The sequence below is a fragment of the Desmodus rotundus genome, chromosome 9 (genome assembly GCF_022682495.2).
Source record: "Desmodus rotundus isolate HL8 chromosome 9, HLdesRot8A.1, whole genome shotgun sequence".
Taxonomy (NCBI): Eukaryota; Metazoa; Chordata; class Mammalia; order Chiroptera; family Phyllostomidae; genus Desmodus; species Desmodus rotundus.
Window position 1 is genome coordinate 78,030,644 of NC_071395.1, and position 19,503 is coordinate 78,050,146.

Consider the following 19,503-nt stretch of genomic DNA (forward strand, 5'->3'; position numbering starts at 1 on the left):
ATGACACTCAGCACCCGTTTGTGGACCAAGCAAACGACCTTGTGCCCACTGTTGGCAGGTGTTGTGTACTTGGGGGGAAATATTTAACTAAAAGTCACCTTGAATTGGAAGGTTAAAAAAATTTAAATGAACAAAGTAAATGGATAGCAAAATATTTTCCTATTTTTTATTTTAAAATAGGCTCTATGTGGCACTAAGAGAGACAATATTAAAACCTAAACTGGGCAGAAATAGTCAAGAATCAGTTTAGGAGGAAAGATCATTGGTATTGCCAAAGTAACCATCACTCTTTTCCTCTATGAACATTATCAACCAGAATTTGAAAAACTAAATTTGCTGGTAAAATTAAAAGGACCAACGATGAAAAACAAAGTAAAGAAGTAAAAAGTTAGATAATATTCACTAGGTATGCAGTAGAGAACTATAAGCTCAGGGCAACATGTAAAGGCCCTCAACTGGCAAACAACAGAAATCAACAAATCCAGGAAATAGTTTTGTTGTAACTGCAACAAGACCTAAAAAGGACTTATAATGAAATGGTGAAAGTGAGGGAGAGAAGCCCCAGAAAGTGAAGATAAAGACAGTGTCCGCCATCAGTTTTCTGCATATTTTCCTGAGAATGTCAATCACGTATGTCCCTAAGGCTTAGGGAACAGCATCTGTTCAACTGTGGATGGACATGAGTAGTGATTTTCAACCTGTAAACATTACCTCACAGGGGGCAGAATCTGTGGATCTGTGATGATGTTAAGGCAGTGACTTTCAGCCTTTTTTATCTCACTGCACACACACAACTAACTACTAAAATTCTGCGGCACACCAAAAAATATATTTCTTGCCAATGTGACAAAAAATAGGTGTAATTTTGATTCATTCACACTGGACGGCTGCTATTGTGCTGGCTGTTGTCATTTTTTTAATTTGACAATCTAAGGGAAAAGAGGTCAGTGGTCCTGACTAAATAGTCAGCTAGTGCATGCTTTAAAAATTCTTTCGGCACACCAGCGTCCCTCCTGCGGCACACCAGCGTCCCTCCTGCGGCACACCAGCGTCCCTCTTGCGGCACACCAGTTGAACATTGCTGGACTAGAGTATGGAAAATGACAGCAACCAGGCTTAATTTTCTAGTTTGAAAGAAAAAAGAACAACCCCTGACAGGTAAGCTCATAGTTCCAAATTTGTCCCTTGCTCCCAGCAGGGACAAAATAAACTAAATAATATTTAGTCAGAACATGAATCTGCAGCTAAGAAGTGAAGAGGTTTTTAATTCAGTCAAAGCAATCATTAGAAGGAATAATTTTACATTTCCTGTGGACACAAGACATACATTGCTAATCTAACAAGTTATTCTCCTCCAAATTTCCGAGATTCATTGTTAGAAAGCTCTCCAAGCAAATGTTTCTGTATAAGTAAACTTCAACTCTATACATTCAGCTCCCAAATAAATGACCAGAACTGTTCAACATAGCTTATGCTGAATGTAACTTCTTAAAAAACAAACAAACAATGGAAAGAGAGAAAAGCGAGGCAGTAAGAAGGTGACCCTTACTTGGTAAGATTTGTAATGTGTGGGTAGTTCATCACAAGTCCTCTCAGAAACTCTGACAAGTCTTTGTATGAATGGTATCGATAAAGAGCCAGGTTTGAGGAGGAGCGTAACATGAGGCCTTCCAAACCATTCTCAGCTGAAAGGTCTTTAATTAAAGCTTCAAACTCTTTAGTAGTCGGATCACTGGCGTCGTCAGTGTTGGTGCTATCTCCTTTTCCTTTCTTCGATTCATTGTTTGAATCAGTCGAAGATCGAACCAGTGTGAAGTTGACCTGAATGGCACCATCACTCTTTACAGTCACGTTCTTGGTAACTGGATTATACCTGTGATAAAGGAGACAGATCAGAGCCACGCCTCTGCAGCTGGAGTGCACAAGCCCCGGAGACACAGAGGTGTGCAGACCCTGTGTGAGTCCTGGAGATAAACGTGGTGCGTCTTCCTAAAAGAGTCAAATTTTTAACTTTGAGATAATTTGCTTTAAACATTCAACAAAGAACAGACATGGGCAGACTGTAAAACATACATGAGTTTTTAAGATTAAATACATGACTTCAAAAGCAAGTTTGTACTTGCAGCGGATACCCTCATGTCTCCTGGGATCTGAGTTCGCCTGTCTGTCATCAGGGTGTGTGGCTGGGAAAGTTTGAGAGGTACTAATTTAGGACCAAACACATCATTCTCGCCCTATTTTTCAGATACCTTGCTGCTTTAGTTTTTCCCAAACTAGGCCAAAAAGGAAGAAAAACAGGAAAGACCTCATTACTCCATCAATTTACGGACCACTAGATATTTGAAAATCTTTTCTTTAAAAGGTGATGAAAACTATAAATGTTTTCACTTACCCTTACTTCAGTGGGTGTTCAAACAAACCCTTCAGAAATAAGATGGCCAGTAGGGGGAGGGCAAATATCCTGTGGTAACATCTACACTTACCAAAATACAAAAAAGAAAACTACAAGGGGGTAAAAATGATAAGTTTCAGATTAAACAGTCAGGAGGTCCAATTCTAAGTTGTTTGTAAAGGAGGGGGAAATAAAGAAAATTAAAAATTTTTCCCCAAGGAAATAAAAGTCCTAAGTTAATTTTCTCTTTTTAAGTAAGTAACCTTTCTGGAAAGAAAAACCTGTAAAAAAGATAAAAATGGCCTTTCTTAAAGAATTTGCAATAAGAAAGAAAATTGCACTGAAGCAATAAGGCATTAAATGTACAATACTAACAAATGAGTGTCTAAGAAAGAGTATCTATTGGGCAACAGGACTGAAGTGTACAGCAGAACAGGAGTCTTTTTTCCCAACTAACAGGGACTTCCCAGAGCAGTTACAACAGTGAAGGGAATCACTTACTATGGCTTTACACCTGGACAGGGGCAGGTGATCTGAGATGGCAAGGGTAGAAGAGGCCACTGTCCAAGGTTCATAATTTCACAAATTCCTTACATTTAATAGTTCATATACTCACTTTGCAACCAGAGAAGACTCATGTGCAGCCAGCTCTAAACTTCGAAGCAACCTCCGTAAACTCAAGGTTGCTTGGCCTCTTTAGGGCTGTCTGGTAATAACCTTCCAGGATGGAACTACGTTTGTCTTATTCCCAAGCGCTCAATTTCAAAGTATTCAGTCACTCACCCTCGAGCAGATGCTGTGATTTTATAAGTTCCTGGAACCAAGAGACGCCAGTAGTCTCCAGTTTTGTAAGTGGTCACTGGGTGATTTATTTCAGCAACACTAATGGTGGCATTTAATATACCCCTGCCATCTGTGGCATCCAGGACAAATCCTTTGACACCCTGATGAACCTGGATAAAGTACAAGGATACCAAGATCATCATCTAGTCATCGTGGGAGCTCATACCCAAAATAACAGATTGTTAGCAATGTAAACATGTGGAACAAATGGGACTTTAGGAGTTCAGAGTAAAGCCAGATGTAAATGCCTATTAAACAAAATATTTTAGTTTCTGAAAGGCTAATTTTTCATAGGCTAGGTTTGTCTTTATCATAAGTATTGCAAAACACACTGTTCAAACTGAGCACACTGACAACCTCAGAATATAGGACATTCTGCAAGAAAACTGGCTTGGCCTCTTCAGAATAAAAATGTCATAAAAAATAGGACTATTCTAGATTAGAGAGAGCAAAAGTTGCAATAACCAAACACAATGCATAAAGCTTGACTTAATCCTGGTTTTAAAATATAACTACAAAAATCATTTGGGGTACAAGAGGTGGAAATTTAAATGTGCACTAGGTACCAGGTAATATTAGGGAATTACTATTAATGATCTTAGGTGAGATAATGGCATTTGAGGATGGCAAGTAGGAGAATATATCCTGATTTTCAGAAGGTGTATTCTGAAATATTTGGGTGTAAAATATAACAGCTATAATTTACACTGAAATAGTTCAGCAAAAAGGTATGTGTATAATTTATAATAAAGCAAATACAGTAAAATGTTAAAAGTTAAATCTAAGTAAAGGAATAATAGTGTTTATTATATTTGTCTTACAACATTTCTGTATCTTTAAAATTTTTTAGAACAAACTTTTTAAAAAATAAGTATGCACACTTGGAGCCTTTATGCCACTCCACCCAGCAAAAAAAGTAAAGCAGAAGAGTACTGCCACAAAGTATTGGTTAGACTGTCTGAATAATTAACCATTATTAGCATATTTCTCACAGTCTTACCTGTTGGCCACCATGCATATCCAAACAAAAGGAAATAAATCATTTCACACTAAACCACCGGCAAAAATAAAAAGAGTAAAAATGTTTACCCCATAGCCCACCTTTTTATCACTTGACAGATGCTTATGTGTGTGTCCAATTAATGTTAGCCTTTCTTTATAAAGGTTATGACAGGGTAAAAAGTGGCCACTAACCATAAAAAGTAACCATCACTGCATTGTTTAGTCATCTGCAACTCTTCCCCATGCATACAAATGAAACTCACTCCCATCCATGACTTTTCTAGATAAATGTACTAAACCCGAACAGCCCAAACTGGAATTCAAAAGGGTGTATTTTAAAATCACCACATGAAAACCGCATGTATCTGCTTGCTTTGGGGAGAAACTTCATACTCTGCTCCTGAGTAGTCACCTGTTTCATAAACTGGATTAGAGATCTTCGATTCTGTTCCCAAAATTTTGGCAGATCCTTTTCCAACGGGTATTTCACACAACCTAGTTCAATAGTCACTTCGAAGCAATTTGTTTGTAAATAGTTCCAGTCCTGCATACCACCTAAAGGATACAAAGTTAAAATCAGTCACTCTGGAGAAATCCTAAGTAGCTCAGGGCCCAAAGGGTAAGCAACATTGTCAGTGAAAATCCAAATTCATCTTTTCTCAGCATTGGTTGAAAAACAATAACGTGTTCATTTGAGAGCTGTTTGATGCTTGTGGTACAGGTAAAACAATTTTACTTTCATGTTCAAGAATTCAAGCACGGCTTACCCTTGTCTTATTTGCACATCTAAGGTTCTTTGTAATATAGCCAGAGGTAAAATATAACACTTGTACCAAGATTTAGTACATTATTTTTATTCAATGTGCACCAAATGTAAAAATAGTTGAAAAAGCTATTTGAATGTTTTAAACTATTTAGACAGTATCTTTAAAAGAGTAATTCTTTCTCAAAATTAAAAAAATAGTAACAAGCAGCACCATCCAGGGGAACAGAAAATCCACCAAATTATATGGCCTTAATATAAAAGTATGTTTACCTGGGACATTATACCAACTAGCCCCGTTTGTTATTCCATGAGGAAAGTATTCATTAGGGTATATATTCTTGCAAGGTCTACCTTGAAACATCTGGGAATTTTCCTGAGGAGGAGAGAAAAAGAATCCTTATTTGTATTTGTCTGTATCTCCATCCAAAAACAAAGGAAGGATAAGGAAAAAGAAAGAAGTAGTTAATAAGAGGGTGTACGTGGAGGTGGAAATGAGATGCATGGAGCCATGGGAAGCAGTGAGGCTTTTCAATGCACAGCTTGCTAAGCCACTTTAATTGTCAACATATGACTATTATCTATTTTCTGAATCAAAATTAAATGTGCTCTGTAAAAAAAATGGACTCTACTTCTTACAATTAAATTTAAACTAATCTAATTCCTCTTATAAAAAGTTCATATTAGCATTTTCATTTTATGTTTTTAAGAACCTTAAAGTCCAAAAAAGATCATTCACATATAATGGGCATTAAGCTGCTTTTTCTAACTTCTAAAGGAACTAAGGCAGCTGGCGCCTCTGCGCTTCGACTGCACTCTGCACAATTCTCTTGCCCGTTCCAAATGCTTGCACCTTTCTCCTTCCCTAACGAAAACACAGTCCTTCAAACAGCTGTGTCTCTGTGTGCTCAACACCTAGCACAGTGTGTAGCACGCCGCACACGGGCAATACTTCGCTCAATGAAGGGTAAAAAAACTGCCACGGAGACACAAATAAATGCTACTGGAATCCAGAGAAGAGAAAGATTACTTCCGACTAGAGTGGCAGGGATGGCTCTAAAAGATGGTCAAAACTTCATTTCTCACTTTTGAAAGTACAAAAGTACAGAAAAGCATGAATAGAAAAAAAAAATAACAATGTCCCATTTCCATCCCTGAGAACTAACCATTTAACTTAAAACACATAAACAGCCCCCTTTCATGAACTTACTATACCAACTACAGGCTTATGATCGCACTGCTCTCTGGTCGAATAAAAGTTAGTTTAGATCACTGTGACGCTCTCTTGCTTCCTGGTTTTCCCACTGCAGACTTGCACACGTCTTCTACGTCTCTCTTTCTCCATTTCCATCAATATCTATATAGCTATCAATTTAATTATTTAGATATATTACTGTACTAATATAATATGTATATTATAAACCTGTATAAAAATAAAAAATTTAAAGAACAAATTTTTAAAATATATATTTCTAATATTTTTATCTAGTATAAATCCCACTCCGGACACCAGTTTTAAGTAGTACTAACATTTCAACTTTGTTCTTAGAGCAATAAGCAGCCAGTGAATGTCTCTGAAGAAAGGGTGATATATGATATATTCATGACTCTAGGCAGTTTATTCTGATAATAATGTTAAAAACGGACCACAGCCAGGAAGACCCATCAGAGTACCACTGGAAAAAGTCCAAGTGAGAGACAATGAGCGCGGAAGAGGTTGGGGCAGCTTTATTTTACCAAGTGCATTTCACCATCTCCCTTATTTCTCACTGTTCTACTTTGATAATTTTTTAAAAATCTAATTAAAATGTTAAAAGCAAACATTTTGGCAAAAGAAGACTGAAGGTGAGGATGGAGGTGTCCAGTCTCAGGCCATATACAAAGAAAGAGCCTAAAAGTTATACAACAAGATACTAAATGATTGATGATCTCTAGGGTTTATTTCCTTATTTTGTCTGCCTATATTTTCTAAACTTTACACAATAACTTTCATTATATGTTAGAATTTTTTAAAGAGACGTTTACATAGTGGTGACAGGTAAAGAAACTGCATGAAATTGCCAAGACAGTAAAAACGGCAAAGGACATGTTTTGGAAATGGAAGAAAAAGTAAAAGACATGCTATTGAGCCAATGGGAGGAAAAAGAGCTCTCCGCCACAGAGCTCTCTACTACATAACACGACAGAAATCAAGGGGAGACTATATTAGCGTCGGACTCCGTGGTCAAGAAAATTAAAAAGAATAGATTTTGGTAACCCTTGGGGGGCAAAGAAGGGGTCAAAACTCATTCTCTTCCATGTGATCACCTAGTTTTCCCATTGCCATTGGCTGAAAAGATTGTTCTTTTCCCATTAAATTGTCTTGGTGCCCATTGTAAAGAAAAAAAATCAACTGACCATAAATGTAAGAGTTTATTTCTGGACTCTCAGTTCTATTTCATTGATCTACAGGTAACACCCTTATGCCAGTATGACAGTATTTTAATTACTGTAGCTTCGCAGTAAGTTTGAAATTGGGAAGTATAAGGCCTTTAACGCTTATAATTTATTCCTCATTTTGGAGATAATTTTGTCTTTTCCTTCCATTTCTTTCCTGAGTTCTATCAACTCTCCTTCATTTCTTCCTGTTTCTTTTTCTTGCTGTTTGTATTTTTTAAATATCTGAGCCCACATGATTGCAGCATTTTTCTTTTTTAGTCTGTTAATATGGTAAATTAAACTGATTCGTGTTCAAATGTTGAAACAGAAAGTAGGCATAGACAATATGTAAAAGAATGGATGTGGCTGTGTGTCAACAGAACTTTATTTGAAAGAACAGGTGCTAGGCTGGATTTGGCCCCAGAGCTATAGTCTGTCAAGCCCCGTGTTGGACTACTTCACTAGTTTTATAACTTAAGTACTTGTCAAGTGAAATAAACTAGCATGCATATGCTCCAGGCGCTGTGCTAAAATACACAGATGGAAAGACAGTACCTGAGCTTAAAGGCCAATAGGGAAAAACATTTGCTATGTTTAAACATGAGGTGGGAAACAGGGAAGAAAAATTAGCAAGGCTGCCCGAAAGGAATCGTGGAAGGCTTACCCTTCTGAGAGAAAGCACCTGACCTGAGTTCTGCAGGACTTTGTTTCACTGCGTTTTCTAAAATGTACAGAATTAGTTGTATAGCACGTTATGTTTAAGCGCAAGCCTACCTTGGAATAAGAAAGTGCTATTTGTTGAAACACAGCATCATCTGGTGATTTGCTGTATGTGGCAAGCCCTTGTTCACCATCATCGAAAGGGTAGTTAACCACTAAAGAACCTACAAGGGAAAAGAGGAAAGTGTCTCATGTTATCCATTTCAAGGTGAATCATTAACATAGTAAGCTTTTCATAGTACTGTCAGAGACAGGAAACCAATCCAATTTTCCAAGGCTAATTTCTCCTATAGAAGTGAAAAAGTCGCTCATTTCCTCAACAGAAAATCAAAATAGGTAAGTAAAATATTAAATACTATGCATGACATTTAAAGGCTGTCTTAACTGGAAAGGTCTTGGGAATTTGCCTGAACTTATAGGTATAATTTACATGTCAGAGCTGAAACTAGAAGAAAACAGGCTTAATTTAAACAATTTTATTGGCATAATACATAGAATCAGAAAAATTGAGCAAAATTTGATACTTTTTCAGTAAAATTCAGACATTTATAGGGTCATGAAATCTTAAAATAAGGGACCCTTGGCTTCCTTCCTCAGCTGCCAGTGGGCACTGGGTCCTTCTGAGGAAGCTAAGGCAGTACTGACGTGAGGCCCTCACCGCCGGGCTGCCTGGCATCACTTGCCTGGCACTCGCCCAGACCGTGGCCTTGTCCTAAGAGCTCACATGCATCTACTTGGCCCTTGGTCCTCATCCTACACAACAATGAGGTGACAGTCACGGAGGGTAAGGTCACTGCCATCACTAAAGCAGCCTATGTAAATGTTGAACCTTTCTGGCCAGGCTTGTTTGCAAAGGCTCCAGCCAGTGTCAACAGTGGGAGCCTCATCTGCAAAGGAGGGGCTGGTGGGCCTGCCTCAACAGCTAGTGCGGCACCAGCAGGAGTTCCTGCCCCCCACCACTGCTGCTTCAACTGAGAAGAGAGTGGAAGCAAAGAAAGAAAAACCTGCAGAGTCTGATGATGACACGGACTTTCATCTTTTTGACTAAACCTCTTTTGTAACGCCTTCAATACAAAGCTGAACTCTGGAGAAAAAAAAAAAGAAGGGACCCATCTAATTTTGCAGATGTGGAGTTTAAAACAGAGAGGTTAAATGGCTTATGTATGGATAGCAGAGCCAGCCCTGACCTACATTAAAAAAAAATGCTAAAAATATCTCATGCTCATATTAAAAATTAGTCAATTGGAGTTGTAACATATGATTTTTCATGACCTGAGGTAAATAAAGTGATGCTTTATGACATGTGTAAAGGATATCAACTCCCTTCGTGCTCCCCACAGGGCAAAACGCTGTTTGGGTGCTTCTGAGACAAGAGCCCAGAGCTGCACATGCCTACTCCTCCACCAGAGGGTGGATCCTGCATTTTCCAGTTAGTCGCATTGTTTCCGTTTGCCCATTGTCCACTCATTCTGCCTCTACTCAGCCTTTGCTTTTTTTTTCTTTTTACCATGCCACTTCATGAGAATGGAAGTGAAGGTACACATTTAACTTAAACTCAGATGAAGTAGTACCATGATAACAAATATCAGCAAACATTTAAAAATCTAAAAAAATGCTCTTTAAGAAGTATGAAGAACTATGCTCATTCTATTCCCCCAAATAGTTCTAACAAGAACAAGTGTACTTTAACACTTCTTCTGAGACAAATTTCTCAAAAATATTTGACTTCACCCTGGATGTATGACCCAATTTCTAAAAATTCAAACCAAGGGGTGGGCAGGGCACAGGAGAGCAACAGGGGAAAATTGAGACAACTATAATAGAATAACAATAAAAATAAATAAATAAAATAAAAAGGCAAACAAAAAAATGTCAACATCAACACCTACTCAATACTGTCTTTCAAATGGCTAATTTTTGAAGGCCAAAAAAAGGGCCATAAAAGACTTAAAATACTTCTATGAAACAGTTTATTTTAAAAATATAATTAATATCAACACAGAAGCATAAACAATAAAAGAAAAATAGATAAATTTGACTTCATAATTAAGAGCTTTTGTGCATCAAAGGTCATTATTAAGAAAGTCAAAATACCGCCCATAGAACAAGAAAAAATACTTTTAAATCAGCAATCTGATAAGGTTAGAGAATCTAGACTATACAAAGAACTATTACAAGTCAACAAAAAGACAAAAAAAAAAAATTAAAAATAGGTAAAAAACTTGAACAGATATGTCTCCAAAGAAGATACACAAATGGCCAACAAGCACATGAGATGTTCAACGTATTTAGTCAAATGGGAAATGCAAATCAAAACCATAATGAGATACCACTTTTCACCCACTAGAATGGCCATAATAAAAAAAAATAACAAGCACTGGTGAAGATGTGGAGAAACTGGAACTCTTATACATGCTAATTGGAATGTAAAATAGTTTAGTTACTGTGAAAAGTAGTTTGGCAATTCCTTGAAAAGCCAAACATAAAATTACCCAAAAGAATTGAAAGCAGGGATTCAAGTAGATAATGTTTGCCAATGTTTGCAGCAGTATTATTCATAACAGTAAAAACGTAGAAACAACCTAAATATCCATAAACAGACAAATAAACAAATTGTAGTATGCGATGGAACATTACTCAGCCATAAAAAGGAATAATACAAGCTACAAATATAAATAAACCTTGAAAATATTATGATAAACGAAAGAAGGTCACGTATTATATGATTCCACTTCTGTGAAATATCCGAAATAGGCAAGTCCACAGACACAGCACACACACTGGTGATTGCCAGGGCTCAAGGGAGGGGGGACGAGGGAGCCACTGCTTACTGGATAAGGAGATAAAAACACCGTGGAACTGGACAGAGATGGTGGTTGCACAACACTGTGAATACACTAAAAACATTACTGAATCGTTGCCTTTAACGTGGTTAATTTTGTCATATAAATTTCATCTCAAAAGATTAGTATATAAATTTACAAAAAGGAACCTTACTTTTCTCTATATTCTTTCAATATCCTTCTAAATTGAAATCCTCTTTTAAATTTCTTTGCCAATAGTCCAAAACCCATTTAAAGATTTAAGATGAGAAGACGAAATATGCCATGGAAAGAAACGTGTCTACATGATTGAAGATGAATCTCCCGCCATGCCAAAGTCTTGATACCACATTTACAAATTTGTATTTTTTTTCACTGGAATGTAACTAGTAGGTAAGTCTCCAGGTTTAGCCAACATGATATGTGATGTATTCCATGAATATTTTTAATAGCTCAACATAAAAAATATTTTGTCAAAAATGGTATAAAATACATAACATATTTTTAAAAATTATTTTGCCAACCTGGCTATAACTCCGCAATTCCTATTTGGGCCTTTGAGAATCATCCATGATTACCAACTGTGGAAGTGTTTTTTTCTTCTACTGGCAAGCTTTTAAAGCAATTTTTTAGAGAACCTCAATTTACATCTTAACTCTAAATATCCTAAGTATAAAATGGACTGACATTTTGGAATGGCATTAGGTTAATCTATATGCCATCAAATCTCAACTGTGATAATTCTTCTAATATTCCAACAAATGTTGACATTACATTTCTTTGTCCTTGCCCCTGGTACTAATACCTTAACTTAAAAAAACCCAAAACTTTATCGAGATATAATTCACGTACCATACAATTCATCTATTTAAAGTGTATAAGTTGATATTATTTAGTATATTCACAGGGTTAGACAATCTCCTTCACTACTATCTAATTATAGAACATTTCATCATCCCCCCCCAAATCTGTACCCATTAGCAGCCACTCCCCATTCTCTCCTACCACTACCCACAGCTTTCTATCTAGGGATCGGCCTACTCTGAATATTTCATAAAACATGTAATCATACAATATACAGTTTCTTGTGATTGGCTTCTATCTAACTTAGCATGTTTTCTCAGTTCATCTATGTGGCATAGTTCATTCCTTTTTGAGTTCAAATAATATTCAATCATAATGGGTACACCACCTTTTCATTTATCTAATCATCAGTCGATGGACATTTGGGTTGTTTATCCTTTTTGATTGTTATAAATAATGCTACTATGAACATTCATACACAAGTCTGTGTAGACATAGTTTTTCAGTTCTTCTGGGAATTGACACTGTCACTCTTATTCACACAACCCTAGTTGGACATTGTGATAATTTTTCATCTTAACCTCTCATCCTATTCAACTGATCAATTCCTGCTGAATTACACGGAAGTGTACAAACTCAGATACTACATGAGAAGGAGGTCACTGTGCTACAGTTACATATATACAGCAAGTAATAGATAAGAAAATGTCAACATTTAGACCTATATAAAACAGTTTATTAAGCTTTAGGGAGAAATAAGACTAAACATTTAGATCTGTTATTGTTCAATTTTTACAAATGACAACAAGCATGTTCCCAAACTCCCAGTGAGAGGGATAAATATAAAACACTTGAAGAACTAAGTGAGAGAGAGAGAGAGAAAGGGAGAGAGGGAAAGCTGAGGGAGAGGGAGAAAGAAGAATCTGTGGCAGGGAGGAGCATGGGGGAGGGAAAGGATGGGAGAGGAAGGGACAAAAAGAGAAAATTGGCTTTAAAAAGTAATGAAAGGGAAATTTATTGTTGTCTGCGATAAAAGCAATAATAGGACACCCATTTTAAGATAACCTAAGACTATAAACAGACAAAATCCCACCAGGATTTTCAAATGCTATCAATAAGAATTAATTAGTAGAATATCGAGTTGCGTTTACCTCCGTGAAGGTTAGCTGACAGTACAAATGGATAGGTCTTCATCCAGCTCATTACAGCAATAGTTTCTGGTTGGGTAGGATCTGTGATCTGAACAAACTGGTCTGGGAAATTTCGGTTCAAGTCGAAGTTGTTGCTGTTGTTTCTGCCAATTACACTTACTGAATCTCCTATATGATAAAGGATTTAAACTTAAGCCATGTTTCACTTACATTTTGATCCAACACATACTGCTTTAGCTATCTTATCTCAAAGGTAAGTGTGAACACTTCAGACTTCACTATGATCAATCACACTATAATTAAAATTCACATCTTTTATAAATTATACATTTAAGAAACCTATCTTCCAAATCCTTTGAACAGAGGTAAAACCATTTTCTTTTTGTGTCTGCCCTCTGGCCGTACTTTTAGGGGAAATAATCCAACTACACAAATTTTATTAAAGTTCTGCTCAACTGTCAACAGTCCACGCACAGTGACATGATCACGAGGTTGAGTGGGCGTGACTGATCCACAGGGGACCCGTGTACTAGCATACAAGACCCAGATTTCTACAATTTCATCTATTCTTAGTAAATAAGAGCAATTACCAAAGTAGAGAACTCTATTAAATATAAACTTGATCATACTATTATTGAACAAACTGGTCTTACAAGAATACAAAAGCTAGAAGCAATTATAAATTATAAAAATAAAACAGGAAGAAATTTGAGGGAAACAACCAGTTCCAATTCTCTTCTACCCCCAAACAATCATACCGTATAATAATCAAAATGATTAAGCATTAATAAACTGCTATTCTTTACCTTCCTGGGCCTTTTCGTACCCATCAGGATTCATGGATGGCATAAGGTGAATTCTAGTGCTACGAACCAAATCTGTAACTTCAGGGTCTGTTCCAAAGTTCTTACAAAGGTATTCGATCAGGTTCAATAGCAATTCTCTCCCAACCACTTCATTTCCATGCATGTTTCCAATGTACTTAAATTCTGGTTCACCTGAAAATGAAGTAATTACATACAAGACTTTTTTTCCTTTCCATTTATCATGAACTCTCTCTGCTTTCCCCTCAACCTATACAAAGACATGGAGCCAAAAATTTAAGAAAAGATGTATTTCAATAATAGAAGCAAAACAAAAAAGCATCTTACAAAGCAGCTTCCTTACTAATATATATGTCTGAGCAGGCTCAGAGCCATGTATATATGCCATATACTATGAAAAGAAAAATATTACTAGCAGAAAGAATCTATGTAGAATGTTAAATACTGTGCCTAATATGAATTATTAAGTGACTTTTCTTTTCTGGCGAGATTGGTTACATTTTCTTTGTTCCAGTCATACATAGAGCAGGTGGCCTTTCAGATGAAACACAGCAGTACTGTAGTACGTAGATCTTAGAGACACTACTGAAATTATGTGTAAGACCACACCCATTACCTGGTTCATGGACACCTGGATTGTCAGATATCTCCATTACATAGAGCTCTCTTGACTCTACTGATTTCCCCAATGAATAAAGCCGGGTGATGTTAGGGTATTCATTGGCAAACCTTCTCAAAAAGATTTCCATGTCAGGGAAATGGTGGTGGTGAAAGTCCTTTGGCTGAATGGGCTGGTGGGAGGACTGAGTTCCAGGAGAAGGGTTAAGCACAGCAACCGTGCTAGCGGTTACTGCAGCCTCAGTCGTGTCAGGGATTACTGAGGTCACGGTGGGCCGAAGGGAAAAATTCGTCTTTGTAGCTGGTCCTTCTTTCACTATTATATTATTAATAGTCAGTGGCATATACCTGAAAAAAAAATTGAAAAACTAGATGGCTTGGAGTTAAATTAAAACACACAATGTTTTGTATCATACTTAACAATACTTTTCACACTCTAGGAGTCAGTGGTCTAACAAAACTCAACTAAGTAAACGTAAATGTGTAGATTCAAGACTGTTAGCATATTATCTCATAGAGAATCTCCAATTACGTCTTTTAAAAAAAAATTTATTTATTTACTTTTAGAGAGAGGGGAAGGGAGGGAGAGAAACATGAATGTGTGACAGATACATCAATTGGCTGCCTCTCACATGCCCCCAACTAGGGACCAACTAGTAAATAAGAGCAATTACCAAAGTAGAGAACTCTATTAAATATAAACTTGATCAGCCCACATTCCAGGCATGTGCCCTGACTGAGAATCAAACCAGAGACCCTTCAGTTCACAAGCTGGCACTCAACCCACTGGGCCACACCACCCAGGGCTCCAATTAAGTCTTTAAAGATCTATTTCTCTTATGATCTTCCCAGGCTCCACAGATCAGAATATTTATTAAAAAATTACATCCTGCCCTGGCTGGTGTGGCTCATTGGTTGAGTGCTGGCCTGCAAATCAAAGGGTCGCCGGTTCAATTCCCAGTCTAAAGCACATGCCTGGGTTGCGGGCCAGGTCCCTGATGAGGGGCGCCATGAAAGGCAACCACACATTGATGTTTCTCTCCCCTCCCTCTTTCCCCTCTCTAAAAAATGGGTAGATAAAATCTTTTTAAAAAATTACATTCAAAGGACAGAATACAATGAAAGATAGAAGTCATCTACCCACTGTAACCATTGCTACAATGCCGAAAGACGGGATAAATTACCAGTTCTTTGCAGTGCCTTGTCAAACTTACATTCCAAATATTCCAAATAGGAAAGTTAAAAATTAAATTAAAGGTTATCAATTAAATCCTCAGCAAACTGATCCTACAGGAAGGTTTCCAGGGGAGGTGAGAAACCACTCATTTCAGATGTTAGAAAGCTAATGATAAAGACAGCTCTTCAACATATCTTTTACAGAGACAATGTAACTCTGGTATTCAATTAGCTTTGAAGCAATGCTTTACACAGGTGACCATCTTTTTAAGCTTTTACAACTCTCCTTCTTCCCAATTTAAAATTATGCTTCCTACTCAGTTTTACTATTAGACTATGTGACAAGACTCTACAATAGTATGTTCTCATTATAAAAGAGGGGAAAAATCAGAAAATTAAAAAAAAAAACAGATACAAGAAATAACATTTCCTAAACTATATTTCGATCTTAGATATAAATGGAAGTTTGGCATTTTAAGAGTCTAATTTAAATTCTTACCCAGTTAAAACTGCTGTAACGTTGTAAGTTCCAGGAACAAGTAATCTGTGGAAATCACCGAATCTGCCTGTTGTGATGTTATGATTAATACCGGCCACTGCGATGGTCGCATTCTCTAAGCCAGATCCCGACACTGAGTCTTTCACAAACCCTGTCACTCCAATGTGGACCTAAAAAACCAAGAATCAAATCAGACGGCTCAGAGATGGTTTGGAAGGTAAAAGAGCATAACAGCTCTGCATTGATATAGAATTCATTAAAAAATAAGGTGACTCCTCTATCTTCCTGAAATATTTTTCAATCTCTCCAAGTTAAGTAAACTATGGACAAAAATACTAAACCCTTAAACTAAAGCCCTACGTGTCTGAAATTTATACTGGTAGTGTGGTTTTGAAATTTCTTCTCCAAGCCAGACTTCTAATTTTCTAACAAGGCATAAGTAATAACTTCTGGTATATCCAGTAGTGTATGAGCCTGTCTGATATTTAAATTAAACTTATATTTGGATTACCCATGGGCTTCTGGTCAAGATGGAGACACAGGCAAACATGGCTCACTTCCTCTACAACCACATCAAAACTACAACTAAACTACTGAACAACCATCATTCAGAACCATCAGAAATTGAGCTGAATGGAAGTCCTACAACTACAGAATTAAAGAAGAAACCACACCAAGACTGGTAGGAGAGGCAGAGATGCGGAACGGGCTGGTCCCACACACACATGTGGTGGATAAAAATCGGGAGGGATACCTCAGGAGTGAGGGGTCCCAGCCCACACCAGATACCCCAACTCAGGGTTCCAGTGCCAGGAAGATAAGTCTCCATAACTTCTGGTTGTAAACAGCAGTGGGGATTAAGACTGCAGAAGACAGAAACTGCTGTAATCCCAAGCAGTTTTTTAACTGTGCACAGACTTACTCAGATTCATTCCCTCTGAACTCCAGCACCGAGGTCGCAGATTAAAAAGCATCAGAGACATATGGGGAGGAAGTGAATTGTCTGGCATCAGGGCCAGAGCTGCGGGGCAGCTTTCTCCTAGACAGAAGTGCTGTCAGAGGCTACTGTTCCTTTTCTGAGCCCTTACCACACAAAGCCAGCAGGTCATATCTGAGACTCCATCAACCTGGCTCACACTGTTCACCCCACCCCGGTGATTCCCTAAAGCCCCGCCCCGCCCAAATCCCAGCCCCACAAAGTTGTTTCCAGTGGCTTTTCCATACAAATGGCTTGTCTTGGCCCATGCTTCTGATTTTTCTAAATTCTCTCAAACCAGCAGCATTTGGCTTCAGCAAGCCCTGTATCTCTCACTAAGTGGCCCCAGGTCTGGCACTAGCAGCAGTCAGCTTTGGTTCACCTCTTGGCCTCTCCTGGGAACCTCCAAGCCCAGCACAAGTAGCAGCCATCTGTAGATCACTTTGTAGCTTACTCTGTATGACCCCGAACAGAACACAGGTGGTGGCTGACCTCGGACATGCCAAAAGCAATCAAGGCTCAACTACAACAGGAGGGTGTATACAGCCCACACAGTACACACCTTGAGTACCCAACTTGGGTGCCAGGGGAGGCTTTGCTAGTGGACCCTACAGGACACTCATTACATTAGGCCACTCTATGAAGCCTAGAAGACCTAGCAGCTCTATCTAATACATAGAAACAAACACAGGGAGGCTGTCAAAATGAGGAGACAAAGAAACATGGAACAAATGAAAACACAGAACAAAACTCCAGAAAAACAACTAATCAAAATGTAGACAAGCAATCTAGTAGATGCAGAGTTCAAAACATTGGCTATAAGGATGCTCAAGGAACTTAGTGAAGATCTCATCAGCATAAAAAATATACAGTCAGACACGAATGATACACTAAATGAAATGAAGAACAATTCACAGGGAATCAAGAGTAGAGTAGATAAATCCAAGAATCAAATCAGGGATTTGGAAGATAAGGAAAAAAACCCAACCAAATAGGACAGCAAGAAGAAAAAAGAATCCAAAAAAATGAGGATAATGTAAGCAGCCTGTGGGACAATTTCAAGCATTCCAACATTCACACTGCAGGGGTACCAAACGGAGAACAGAAAGAGCAAGAAATTGGAAACATAATGACAGAAAACTTCCCTAACTTGGTGAAGGAAATAGACATACAAGTCCAGGAAGCACAGAAAGTCCCGCACAAAATGAGCCCAAAGAGGTCCAAGACACATCATAATTAAAATGCTGAAGGTTAAATACAAAGAGAGAATCTTAAAAGCAGCAAGAGAAAAGCAGTTAATTACCTACAAGGGAGCCCCCATAAAACTGTCAGCTGATTTCTCCCAAGAAACTTTGCAGGCTAGAAGGAATTGGCAAGAAATATTCAAAGTGATAAAAAGCAAGGACCTACAACCAAGATGACTCTACCCAGCAAAGCTATCATTTAGAGTCAAAGGACAGGTAAAGAGCTGCCCAGACAAGTAAAAGCTAAAGGAGTTCATCACCACCAAACCAGTATTATATGAAATGTTAAATGGTCTTCTTTAAGAAGAAGAAGATTAAAACTATGAACAATAAAACTGCAATAAGTACTTATCTATCAACAACTGAATCTAAAAAACAAAATACACAAACAAGCAGAACACAAAGAGAATCATAGATAACAGAGAACATTTTGACGGTTGCCAGATGGGAGGGGGATTAGGGGTTGAGGGAATGGGTGAGAAAAGTGAAGGGATTAAGAAGAACAAATGGGTAGTTACAGAATAGCTGTGGGGATGTGAAGTACAGCATAGGAAGTGGAGTAGCCAAAGAGCATATATAATGCGTGACCCATGGACATGGACAATGGTGCGAGGCTTGCCTGAGGGAGTGGGGGGGGGGCTGGGCGGAGAGAGACCAAGGGTAAAAAATTGGGACAACTGTAATAGCATAAAAAATAAAATATGATTTTAAAAAGTTATATTCATGGTGTATATATGATAAAGGCTCTCTAGCAAATATGATCACATGATATTGTAGTACAGGTCTGGCTAATTATTTCAGTTTACAAAAGTGTTCTATAATAGTCAAAGGAAGCCCCCAGGAAGAAAAGAGCTCAGGGAGAGGACAAGGAGGCACAATTGGAAAATGTTCTAACAGATTCTAACACAACAGTTTTTAAAGATAATCTACAAATTTAAATACTAAGAACAGATAAATGGCATTTACTATAGACTGTTATTTATATGCAACTGAATTTCCCCATATTTAATCCATTATTTCCATATCCCAACCTTCCAATCCTTCCAGCCTGCTACTTTTACCTTTTCAATCAATGTGATCAAAGACTCACGATTGTTCTCCCATTCTTGTCGAAGCTGCGAAGCAGGTGGGTATTTGCAACAAGACAGTTCTAATGTGATTTCGAAACAGTTGGCCCATACATAATTATAATCTTGCATCCCACCTGTGACATGAAGGAGAAAGTAAGTTTACTCTCAGGATTCTACTCTC

The 19,503-nt window shown here is 37.7% G+C and overlaps 1 protein-coding gene across 1 annotated transcript in view; it reads right to left on the bottom strand.

The window, feature by feature from the left end:
- The window catches only part of CPD (carboxypeptidase D), a 63,867-nt gene that overhangs the window by 17,048 nt on the left and 27,316 nt on the right, over positions 1-19,503 (bottom strand). The window contains exons 3-12 of the mRNA XM_024565010.2: positions 19,314-19,456; positions 16,033-16,202; positions 14,356-14,705; positions 13,722-13,913; positions 12,916-13,083; positions 8,193-8,302; positions 5,274-5,376; positions 4,650-4,792; positions 3,176-3,345; positions 1,550-1,873 (exon numbers count right to left, since the gene is read on the bottom strand). Coding sequence (XP_024420778.2) covers positions 1,550-1,873; positions 3,176-3,345; positions 4,650-4,792; positions 5,274-5,376; positions 8,193-8,302; positions 12,916-13,083; positions 13,722-13,913; positions 14,356-14,705; positions 16,033-16,202; positions 19,314-19,456 — 1,873 coding nt within the window. The remainder of the gene's footprint in view (positions 1-1,549; positions 1,874-3,175; positions 3,346-4,649; positions 4,793-5,273; positions 5,377-8,192; positions 8,303-12,915; positions 13,084-13,721; positions 13,914-14,355; positions 14,706-16,032; positions 16,203-19,313; positions 19,457-19,503) is intronic.